The sequence below is a fragment of the Dermacentor albipictus genome, chromosome 6, assembly GCF_038994185.2.
Source record: "Dermacentor albipictus isolate Rhodes 1998 colony chromosome 6, USDA_Dalb.pri_finalv2, whole genome shotgun sequence".
In the NCBI taxonomy this organism is placed as follows: Eukaryota; Metazoa; Arthropoda; class Arachnida; order Ixodida; family Ixodidae; genus Dermacentor; species Dermacentor albipictus.
In genome coordinates, this window is record NC_091826.1 from 129,525,146 (window position 1) to 129,537,384 (window position 12,239).

General features: G+C 45.6%; 1 protein-coding gene across 4 annotated transcripts in view; it reads right to left on the bottom strand.

Moving 5' to 3' along the window:
* Positions 1–12,239, bottom strand: part of LOC135899437 (TBC1 domain family member 25-like) — a 176,844-nt gene that overhangs the window by 80,643 nt on the left and 83,962 nt on the right. For all 4 annotated transcript variants that reach the window (XM_065428680.2, XM_065428676.2, XM_065428679.2 and 1 more), the window contains one exon: positions 6,109–6,257. In XM_065428680.2, coding sequence (XP_065284752.1) covers positions 6,109–6,257 — 149 coding nt within the window. The remainder of the gene's footprint in view (positions 1–6,108; positions 6,258–12,239) is intronic.

Genomic DNA, 12,239 nt, shown 5'->3' on the forward strand with positions numbered 1-12,239 from the left:
AAGAAACAGCAAAAGTAAGAACACAGGCCGACGAAGCAGCACACGTCAGAAGCAGAGCGTGGCACAGAGAAACTGCTGCGGCGCGAACTTTTTCCGGATCTGGTTGGACACCGGATGCGTCAATGAGGTGTCCCAACACAGTAATCTGACAGCGCCCGAATTGACACTTCGTGGAGTTCAGTTGGAAGCCGGCTTTTCGGAAGACTGCAAGAATGGCAGCGAGTCGGGTAAGGTGGCTGTTGAATGTGGGAAAAAAAAAATACAATAACGTCGTCAAGGTAACAGAGACAGGTGGTCCATTTGTAGCCTCACAGAAGAGAATCCATCATACGTTCAAATGTCACAGGAGCATTGCATAGGCCAAAGGGCATGACTTTGAACTGATACAAGCGATCCAGTGTGATGAAGGCTGTCTTCTCGCGGTCCATTTCATCAACTGAAATCTGCCAGTAGCTGGATCGAAGATAAATGGACGCGAAGTATTTAGTTCCGTGCAAGCAGTCCAAGGTGACATCAATGCGTGGTATTGGGTAGACATCTTTTCGATGATCTTGTTTAAATGGCGATAATCAACGAAAAAAAGACAGGTACCATCTTCTTTTTTTTTTTTTCACAAGGATGACAGGCGAAGCAAGGGCTGGCTGATGGTTCGATGACTCCTTTGCGGAGCGTTTTGTCCACTTCTGATTGGCTGCCTGGACGTTCAGTATGCGACACACGATAGGGTTGTCGACGAATAGGATTCGTGTCTCCAGCGTTGATATGGTGAACAACAGATGTTTGTCCTAAAGGCTTCTCACCGAAATCAAAGATGTCAAGGTACGATTAGAGGAGGAGACGTATGTCCGAGGCCTGTGCAGAGGTGAGGTCAGGTGCAATCATCTTTGCCAAGTCATCCATTAGGGAACCAGAGCTGTGAGCTGCAATTTGTGCGAAGAAAACGCTCTCGGCATTCACACTTTCAATTTCAAATTCGGAAGTATTAGAAACGCTGGCCAAGAACATGCCGGCTGGAAGCACTTGAGGGCACAGGCTGAAATTCAGAAGCGGAAGAACGGCATCGTTATTAGTAATAGTCACCAGCGTATGCGGAAGAGCAACGTTCTGGTTCAAAAGCACGTCGATGATGAGGCAAAGGACATATTCATCGTTGGGAATTTGTGGCTGTATGGTAAAAGCGACGTGACTGCCTCAGGCACATCTTGAAGCGAACAAAAGTGCGGTGGAGCGGTGCTAGGAGCATCAGCGACTTGGGGCAGTTCCAATTGAACAGCCCCAGTTGCGCAGTTGATGAGAGCGGAATGATAGGATAAAAAATAAAAAAAATTACCGACGATTACGTTACTTCCTAATGCGAAATTTGAGCGCAGCAAATAAGCTGTTTCACCTTTTCGATAGATTGAGGCAAAGAAATCGAGCAACACATGTATGCGCTATCACAGAATTTTTTTTTTATTTTTCACACGTATTCCTTTAACAAAGACTCCACTAACAGTTCTTGACAGTCATGAAGGAAGCTTTGTGGTCGGAGAAATAGACTGATATATGTTTGACTTGGTACACCAATGCTTGATTCTCAAAGACGAGATCTATACAAGTGCCTCGCGAGGTTGTCACAGCCGTGGGACGCGTTACGAGCGAGAGGAACGGGTTGTTCTCCCGCATAAGTGTTAGGAAATTGCTGTTTGTCTTTATGTCAACATTAAAGTCCCCCACTACTAACATCGGTGTGGATCGATGGACGGTTAATGCGAGTTGCAGGAAGTGCACGACGTCTTTCGTGAGTGCTGTAGCCGACTCACGAAAGCGGTATCAGTCGGTCGCTGCTAGCGCTGGGGGGATGAAAGGGGGGCGGAGCTGGTTACGAGGCCGACGATAACGCCGACGACGACGCGAAACCCAGGAACGGACGCCAAAGAGCTACTTGTGTAGCCAGCCCTCCTCCACAGTCTCTCCTCCTCCCTTCCATCATCCTCCCTCGCCCGGAGAGCCGACAGCGCGCATGCGCGGCGGCGGAGCAGATTCGTCGGCGAGCTACGACGCGAAACCCAGGAACGGACGCCAAAGAGCCATTTGTGTAGCCAGCCCTCCTCCACAGTCTCTCCTCCTCCCTTCCATCATCCTCCCTCGCCCGGAGAGCCGACAGCGCGCATGCGCGGCGGCGGAGCAGCAGATTCGTCGGCGAGCTGGTTACGAGGCCGACGACAACGCCGACAACGCCGACGACGACGACGACGACGACGCGAAACCCAGGAACGGACGCCAAAGAGCTGCGCTCTAAAAGTCCAATCCAAGGATAATGTCGTGAGGGCAGTTGTCGATCACAGCTAACAGAACAGAAGTAGGGCGGCCGGTTATGCTTATGCGCGCAGTACACATTCCAAGTGTGGCCGCTATCGGCCACACGAAGCACTCGTGCAGCTGCTGCTGGAGTGAGGACTTTCTTTAAACGCCTACGTAGGTTAGCACTCATCACAGATACGTGGGCTCCAGTGTCGATGAGTGCTTGGACAGGTAAGCCGTCTATTTTGACGTCAAATACACTTCTCTTTGTGGGCACAGACAGAGGATTTACTGCAGTAGTGGGCAATGCAGCACCACCTCCGAGGGCTGCATTTCTTAGTTTTCCGAAAGGGTGCGTCCAAAAGCCACAGGGGATGAAAGGCGACATGGCTGCGGCAAACAGGAAGATGGACGACGTGTTTGCGATGAGCGAGACTGGTGTCCGCGCGGCGATGGTGAGCGACTGTGCCACGTGTTCCTAGCAGAGTAGTCGACGCCGTTAGATTCGGCAGTGGGCGAAACATTGCGGGCATTTCCATTAAAACTGCTCAGGTTGGTCGGCGTGTGAAGTATTGAGGGCCACGAGTTGCGACAGTATCTGGCGACATGACCAATGTGGTGACAGGTGAAACATATCGTCTGGTCGTCCGCAGTTCTCCACTCAGTCGGGTTGCGATAACACGGAAAGAAGCGTCGGGGTGTAGTGAAAATAGCAGAAGGGCATTCGTTTGCTCTGAGGTTAGTGACAGCACAGACAAAATGTAGGCCAAAGTTTTCAAGTTCCTGTCGAACGATGGCTTGCACGAGGGGAACTGAAATAGGGGTAGCATCAGGGCTGCGTGAACAGAAAGCTGTGGCCGCCATCGCGTCCAGTTCATGTCGAATGATTCGCACTACGTCCTCTGATGATGACGCATGCTGCTGTGCAGGCTGACCTTCACACGTCGACGTTGCGGCAGTATTGGGAAGTCTGGTGAATGAGTGCAGGACGCGTCGGCTTTTGGCCTGCTCAAATTGTCGGCACTCTTTGATGATAGCATCAACTGTAGAGCAGCTTTCGCACATGAACAGATTAAAGGCGTCGTCAGCAATTCCCTTGGGCACATGCCCTACCTTCTCAGCTTCTGTCATGTTGTGATCCGCTTTACGACAAAGCGCCAGCACATCCTGGATATACGAAACATAGGACTCTGCAGGGGATTGGGCTAGACAGGCCAGTTCCTGCTATGTGGCACTTTTACGGCCGCCTGGTTTGCCAAACAACTCTGTTAACTTCTATTTGCATTGGTCACAGCTGGTCAGCTCCTCTTCATGGTTCTCGAACCACACCTTTGCGTGCCTCTTAGGTAGAACAACAGGTTAGCTAGCATAAGCGTAGGGTCCCATCTGTTGATTCCACTCACACGTTCGTACATAGCCACCCATTCTTCAACGTCGGCGCCAGCAGTCCTGCAGAAAGTTCCGGGATCCTTGGGTTGCACTACCACAACTGAAGGGGACAGCGTTGTAGCGGGTCATAGTGACATTGGAGGCGGCAACAACGTTGATCCGCAGTGCTCACCGTCATTCATCGTGAGGATGGTGATGCGACGTCCACTGCAGAGCTCTGTTTCCAGCCGTGGTACCCGCACCTCCCACCAATATGTTACGGGGATGTTGGGAGTATAGACTGAATGTATTTACAGTATATATACTAGCAAAGTCAATGTGGTCAAGATGGCTGACCAGCAACAACATGCAGCAGCCAGCATCTCGCAATCTTCTTCTTCCTCTCTCTCTTTAGGCATCCTTCCGTAACAATATTTATTCTAAATCGATCAGGCATTCGTCTCAAATGAACTTCTGGCCCTTATATCTATTTGAATAGGGAAATTGAAATTGGCCCTGAGCTAGAGCTACCCTCTTAACTATGTTTTGCTGAAATTTGAGTTGTTCAAGGTAGCAATGTAGCTGTTTATTACATTGCCTAAGGGCTCCCGTTCATAAGTAGCGTTCATACCCAATAATTAAAAAAGCGCTTTCTAGTTGTTGAGAAATATAATAAACATGTATGTATATTTTGCAGAAGTAGGGATTGATTGAGCTGCTAAAGTTTCTTCATTTAATTTTCTTAAAGTCACTCCGTGAGAGCCGCCTTCCTGCAGAGTGGAAGGTTGGCAAAATAATTGCCATACCAAAATCAGGTGACACATCTTCCTTGTCTAACCACCGGCCAATTTCTTTAACATGCACGTGCTGCAAAATACTAGAGCACATAATCTTGAAACACTTAACAGAATTCGTGGAAGCAAACAATTTAATCTATTCAAACCAGCACGGTTTTCGAAACGGTTTATCAACAGTCACCCAACTCGTGGAAACCCTTCACGACTTAACTCAAAACATTAATGAGCAACTACAGGTAGACATAATCTTTATGGATTTCTCTAAAGCGTTTGATCGTGTTTCCCATGTTAAATTGCTTCACAAACTTAACCGCCTACTTGGTAACGGCCCTGTTGTTGGTTGGATCAATGACTTTCTGTGAAACCGCTCCCAATATGTAGAATACAATGATCACCTTTCTGAAGCTGTCCCTGTTTTGTCCGGCGTTCCCCAGGGCTCAGTTCTGGCCCCACTTCTGTTCTTATTATACATAGATGACATAACCAACCAAGTCGACGTCACCATTCGCCTCTTTGCAGACGACTGCATTCTTTATCATACTGTGCGTAACCACGAAGATCAAGCAAAACTGAACGAATCCCTAAATAAGGTAGTGCAGTGGTGTGCAGACTGGCAAATGGTGATAAATTCTGATAAAACTGTCTGCATGTCGGTCACAAACAAAAAATCAACTCTGCAGTTCCCGTACGGTTTCAGCGGCACTATTCTACAAAGCGTCACCCAGTATAAATACTTAGGCGTAATCATCTCATCCGACCTCACCTGGAATGCGCACATACAGTACGTAGCTAAAAAAGCCTTGAACAAACTGTTCTACCTCAAACGCACCTTATCGCATTCCACCAGCCAGACAAAACAGCTTGCTTACGTCAGTCTCATCAGACCGGCACTCGAATACGCTAACATAGTATGGTTTCCACATTCCAAAAACCAAATTCATACGCTGGAACGCATACAAAGAAAAGCTGCCCGATTTATCTATAACCGTTTCAAACGCACAGATTCACCAACCGAACTTCTTTCTCGCGCAGGCCTCGCTACCCTAGAAATTCGAGCCAAGGTTCAACGATTGAAATTCCTATACTTGGTATTACACAGTGCACTGAAATTGGATCCCGCCACTTTTCTAAAGTTCAAGCTCACTAGACCGACTCTGCATAAACATGCTTTCACGCTAGAGGAATTTCTTTGTAACAACAACACTTATTTCTTTTCATTCTTTCCGCGAGCTGTGCGAGAGTGGAACTGCTTAAACCCTGCTATTACTGCCCAGCCCACACTAGAAACATTTACCAATCATTTAGAAGAAGAAATCGCAATCACCACTTAGTGTTTTAGTTATTTTTTTTTTCTCTTCTGCAAGAGCAACTGTGTGAAGACCAGTGTGTTACTCTATAAATGAAAGCGTCCATGTTTTTCTATGCTAACTCCTTGTTTGCTCAGTGTTTGCTCACACTGTACTTTTTGATGACCATATGCCCACTCCTGTAATATTCCCAAACGGGATTGACAGTATTGTGAAATAAATAAATAAATAAATAAATAAATACATCTGAGCACTTTGGCAAAACTGTGCAGACTGAAAAGCATTTTTTTTTTTCCATCCTCAGCAGCATGCCATTTCCTGAGCCCCGAGATAGCAAGCAAGCGGCAACGCACTCTTGTCGTACGGCTTGGGCTCGACGCGCAGTTTGAGGCAGGGCTCGGAAGAGCTAAGAAAGGCAGCATCCAGGTCCCAGTCGGAGAGCAGGCCCAGGTACGCGTCACCGCCCTCGTCATCACGAGCCAGGTAGCTCACCGTGAACTCCCTGCAAGAAGCAGCATTGCTTCAACCTATACTGGCCCTCACAGGAGCTGTCAGGAGGGCATGAAAAATTACAGAAATCCTTGCACTTGAGAGACACCATTATATGCAAGGTGTTGTGCGATCTCTGTGTGCTTTAAAGGATTCATCATTAGATTTTGGTGGAAATGAAAAAAAAAAACTATTTATTCAGATACAAGCAAACATACTGTTTGCATCTAATGAATAGATTGTTGTGCCAAAAAGGAAAATAAAGACTTGGGAGGGAGAGTATGAAACGACAGATTAAGTGCTAAATTCCTTTTTGGCGCAACAATGTATTCACTGGATCCCAACCAACTCGCCCAGCAACAAGTTCGCAGTTTAAATCCAAGTTATAGTTTTAGATCGCCACAGAAAGTAGCAAAAATTTCCACGATGAAATATTGGTACTAGCGTTCTAGTGAAAGCAGATCAATACATGCTAGTACAGGATACTAAATAAATAAAATAGCATGTCTTGTGTTTTAAATGTGTTTGCGCTTTCTTCTATGCATACTACAATGTAAAGAAAATTCACGCTTACAGTGATGCTGCCTCCGTGGCAATGGCACATTCATGGCATCCCTCATGGAGGAGCACATCGGTGCTTTTATATACAGCCGAACCCACTTATAACCATACTGGTTTTAACAATATATATCGGTTATAACAATGAGAAGCTGCTGCACCATAAACTTTTGTATGTTTTCCATGGTGAAATAACCCGTTTACTACAATGCCTTGATGCTGCATTATCGGTTATAATGATGAAGTCTGGCTGCTGGGTGTCCAAGTCGGAAAGTAGTGAAATGCGAAATCCTTGAAAATAATAAAAAAAAACAAGAAATTCAAGCTGCTGCATGATGGGCCGCTGCTCAAGTTTATTACCACCACCAACAGCCACCACACGCTCATTTTCCAGCCGTCTCCATGTGCCTCTCTCTCGTCGCGCTTCCACCCCTCCGAACACGAATGGGCTGCTCCCATAGCTTTACGCTGCCCTACCCTCCTAAACACGAATGTACCGTGCCAACTGTGCTGCTCCCAGCTTGCTCGCATGTTGCTCGCTGGCTCCTTATTCAGCGTAGTTCTGCCAGCAGTTTGATCGCTTGCATTCGTATTTGTGTCAAAATTGTTCCTGGCCACGCAGTTTCTAAGCCTCGTTTGACTTTCTGCCGAAATGGAAGATCGCTGATCCGTCTGCTGATCATCAGCAATGCATGACGCTGCCTGTGAAAAGAAAGCGCACGGCTACAGATTTGGAAACTAAAAGCTTCTAACGGATGAGACAATCGTTACGAAGATGCTTGCGTCAGATAGCGACGGCGATGATGGCAGCGATAACGCGGTAGGGCAGGCCGCCTTAACGTTGTCCTCACAGGAGGACTGCCAGACGATTTAGTCCTTCCAAGGCTTTCTTTTCACAAGGAACCTTCCGCTGCACTATGTGGAGCACCTGGGTGCCTCAGAGTAAGATGTAGGCAAGCTTCATGTAAAGCATGCAAGGCCGACGGACATGGGGTTTTCTCGTGCAAGCCAGTGAGATGTACATGGTGAGATTCTTGTTAAGATCTCGCCTCAGCGTTTCTTCTGGATTTCTCAAGTTGACAGGTTGTCACGGCAGCCTTCTCGCAATTTTTTAAGGCCCCTTTTGGGGCCACCAATGAGATGCCTTGGCGGTGCTCGCATATTGCTTGCCACCCATGACCCCTCTTTGCAGTTTATAGCAGTGCCATTCTTTAACGCCAACAGTCAGGGCTTGTTATATGCGATCAGAGTGCCCAGGAAGCAGTTAAACGAGTGAACACAATCAGCAGCCAGATGGAGTACGGTGGTGGGGAGGGGCACCACCATTATAGTTTTCTCACAACAAGTCTGCCATCCCCCTATTTTGATTTTTTCATGCAACCCAGTTATAACAATTATCAGTTATAACGATGGAATTTTCATGGCGTTTGAGTATTGTTATAAGTGGGTTCAACTCTATGTGCGAATTTGGGAGTGAGTACAACGAGGTCTTCCTGTGAGATGCCATTGACTTATTGCGCTGTAAATAGGTGCCAGCACATCCTACCACTTGTGTAGAGGTGAATAGAAAAAGCTGCTAAAGTGCAAGCTTACGCCTGCACTTTTGCACCCTGGACAACATGCCGTCATTGAAGCATCATGAAAGATGATATGCTTCAGCCTTCCAAAATAAAAAACACACATATGGCGTTATATGGCAAAGCACAGAAACCTTGACATTGCTAAGAGAACTTGACTTGTTTATAGCGTTGTCAATGCTCAAGTGGACAAAGTCAGAACAGGCTGACGATGACTGGTTCTGTCAGTGACAGGAGCCACCAGTCCGTACATGCAACGATGCACAATTTGTTTATTCCTACCATTTTTTAGAAGCTAGAAACAGCACACCAAGGACAGAAGGATTGTCAAAGAAACAACATGAGTACTGATTCGCAACTGAAATAAAATTTCAGTTGCGTGTTGTTTTTTTCACCATCCTTTCAGTGCTCTTTCTAGATTAAAGTGGAAAGTTGGGCAAGCTGGTATACATTCATAATGAGAACAGCGCGAACAAGATGACAATGGAGTGAAAGGACACAGGACGAGCGCCGACTCACAACTAGGTTTACTGAAACACATATCAGGTATATAAGCGACACAAGTCATCACACGGTCAATCTTTCTAGAAATCACCCAGCTCTTGATTTTTTAGCAGTCCCACCATGTTGCAATTTACAATGAGGAAGGAGCAGTGTTACCTGCCTAAAACAACTGCCAATACAGATAGAGGTACTGCAAACGGTGAGAGTGTACAACAGAACTAGAAGCATGGCGGAACCAAACTGCCTTGATGTTTATGACAATGCAACACAAGACAAAATAAAACAATCTTCAAACGAGCTGTCAAGCATTATAAAAAGGACATCAGGGCTCTGATTTTGTAGCCATGCCTTTTCCGATGCTATTCATCTTCAGGCTTCGTCTGTAGTCCAAGTGATGCGCCACTGTGTTGCCATTCACCCTGAATAGTGGATTATAAGAGTGACGTAGAGCCTTTGCTACATTGTACTCACCAGCTTTTTTTTATTGTTATGCAGTAAAAAAAAGGTAAAGGGACCTTTGGCTGTGCGATTTATAGTCGGGACTCGAAACATTTACTCAAAAGCCAGTACTGCCATGCTGAATTCGCGACAGTTGGGAACCCTACTTGTATTTTACCAAAGCAATTCGATAGAAAACCACGAAAGAAAGTAGCTATTATTATAAAATATTTCAACAGCTGAGAAAAAATGAGCACATTGGCTTGATAAACAGATATCCTCCACGGTAACTCAGTGGCTATGGCATTCTGCAACTGATCAAGAAGTCACCCGTTCGTTTCGTGACCGCACCGGGCATATTTCGATGGGAGCGAAATGCAAAAGCGCCCATGTAACTGACTGCAGCACAGGCGTATAAAACTCTAGGTTGTAAAAATAAATACCTCCACTATGGCATCTATTCCCCATAAGGTTCTTGTGGACTCCATGAGTCTCACCAGTTAAACGATGAGCAAAACGAGAACAAGGTGAAAGCAGGAGCCAACGTTTCGACAAGTGGACTTGCCTTCTTCAAGGCGACATATGCTTTCCTCGCCGCAGTATATATAGGTGGGATTCTTCTAAAGGGGAGAGGGCGCAAGGTCGGTGGGTGCGGCAACGAGCAAAGGTGTGTTAGCGTGTCGAATTGAGAATAAAGGAGTGCTGTGCACAAGCCCAGGGACCCGGCCGTCTGTCAATCACATGTCAACGTCCGCATGTCAGCCGGCATGTCAACGGTGTGCACAGCAGCCCTTTATTACCTGTTTCACTGGTGGTCGTAGGCTATCCTGTCTCTGAAAGGAGTAATAGAAGGAGCGGCCGAAACCGGTGCTCGTAAAAAAAAAAAAAATTAAGAAAGAGAAAAGGAAAATACTGAAATGGTATAAATAAATAAATAATTAAAACTTCTTTCTGGGCGAGTTGGTGCATACTTGACATAAAAATTGTAACAGCGCAAATACATGCAACCACAAAGTACCAAGGACAAGACACAAGCACTTGTGTCTCGTCCTTGGTACTTTGCGGTAGCATGTATTTGGGCTGTTACAATTTTTATGATAAATACATAAAGGCGAAAAAAACGGAACGAAAAAAAAATAGGAGAAAAAGAAAGAAAAAAAGAACGCTAAGAACCAAACAAATGTTGTTGCCTATAGCTTGAAATTTAGCGTAGTGAATTGATTCTAAAGCTCCCTATGAAACGTTTATGCCTATTGGTTGCAATGTCTTCAACTTATGGATAAGGTATGATTCTCTGCATTTTCTTTCTCGTTCTGAATTGAAATTTGACTGTAAGATGTAGAGTTTAAGTTCATCAAAGTTATGACCTAGTTGGTTGAAATGCTTGGCAACGGCTTTGGGGAGCTTTTAAGCTGTGTCCGCGTGATGTCCGTTTAATCTGACGTTCATTGATTGTCCTGTTTCACCGATATATTGTTTCTCACAGAAGGAACATTCAAGCATATAAATCCCATCCGAACTTGTACAAGTGAAGCTAGATTTGACTTCGTATGTATAACTATTTGCGGTGCTTTTAATTCTATGTCACTTTGAAGGTGCCTGCAGGTTTGGCACCTGGGGCGACGAGATGCTTTTATTATGGGGGAATGCTGTTGGCTGACTTTTGCATGCACTAACATGTCTTTAAGGTTCCTGTTGCGACGATAGGTAACCCTAGGTACATCCGGGAATGCTTTTCTCGGACGCTCGTTACTTGATAATATTGGGTGGTATTTTCGCAGCATGTTGTTTATGTTTGGGAGTGCATTAGAATATTTTGTTATAAAGGCCAGCAGTCTGTCAGATTCTGGTGTGGGCTATTTCTTTGTCAATTCCGACTGTCTCTCCAATCTTGATGCCTTGGTACCTCGTTACCTTAGACGCCTTACCTTAGTAACTTGCGATTCGCTGATGATATTGCCTTGCTTAGTAACTCAAGGGACCAATTGCAATGCATGCTCACAGATCTGGACAGGCAAAGCAGAAGGGTGGGTCTAAAAATTAATCTGCAGAAAACTTAAGTAATGTTTCACAGTCTCAGAAGAGAACAGCAGTTTAAATAGGTAGCGAGGCACTGGAAGTGGTAAGGGAATACATCTACTTAGGGCAGACAGTGACTCCGAATCCAGATCATGAGACAGAAATAATCAGAAGAATAAGAACAGGCTGGGGTACGTTTGGCGGGAATTTTCAGATCATGAACAGCAGGTTGCCATTATCCCTCAAGGGAAAAGTGTATAACGGCTGTGTCTTACCAGTACTCACCTACGGGGCAGAAACCTGGAGGCTTTCGAAAAGGGTTCTACTTAAACTGAGGACAACGCAACGAGCTATGGAAAGAAGAATGTTGGGTGTAACATTAAGAGATAAGAAGAGAGCAGGTTGGGTGAGGGAATAAACGCGAGCTAAGGAAAGAAGAATAATGGGTATAAGAAGAGAGCAGATTAGGTGAGGGAACAAATGCGACTTAATGACATCTTAGTTGAAATCAAGATAAAAAAAATGGGCATGGGCAGGGCATGTAATGAGGAGGGAAGATAACCGTTCGTCATTAAGGGTTACAGAATGGATTCCAAGAGAAGGGAAGCGTTGCAGGGTGTGGCAGAAAGTTAGGTGGGCAGATGAAGTTTGCAGGGACAACGTGGCCACAATTAGCACATGACAGGGGTAGTTGGAGAAGTATGGGAGAAGCCTTTACCCTGCAGTGGGCGTAGCCAGGTTGATTATGATGGTGATGATGATGATTTTTGCAGTGTTCACATGTCATATACACCCATATAATTAACTTCCTTGATACTAACAATTTCTTTAACCAATTCCACCATAGACTCTACAAGGGACCAACTCATGATCTACACTCAAATCTCGGTATTAAAATA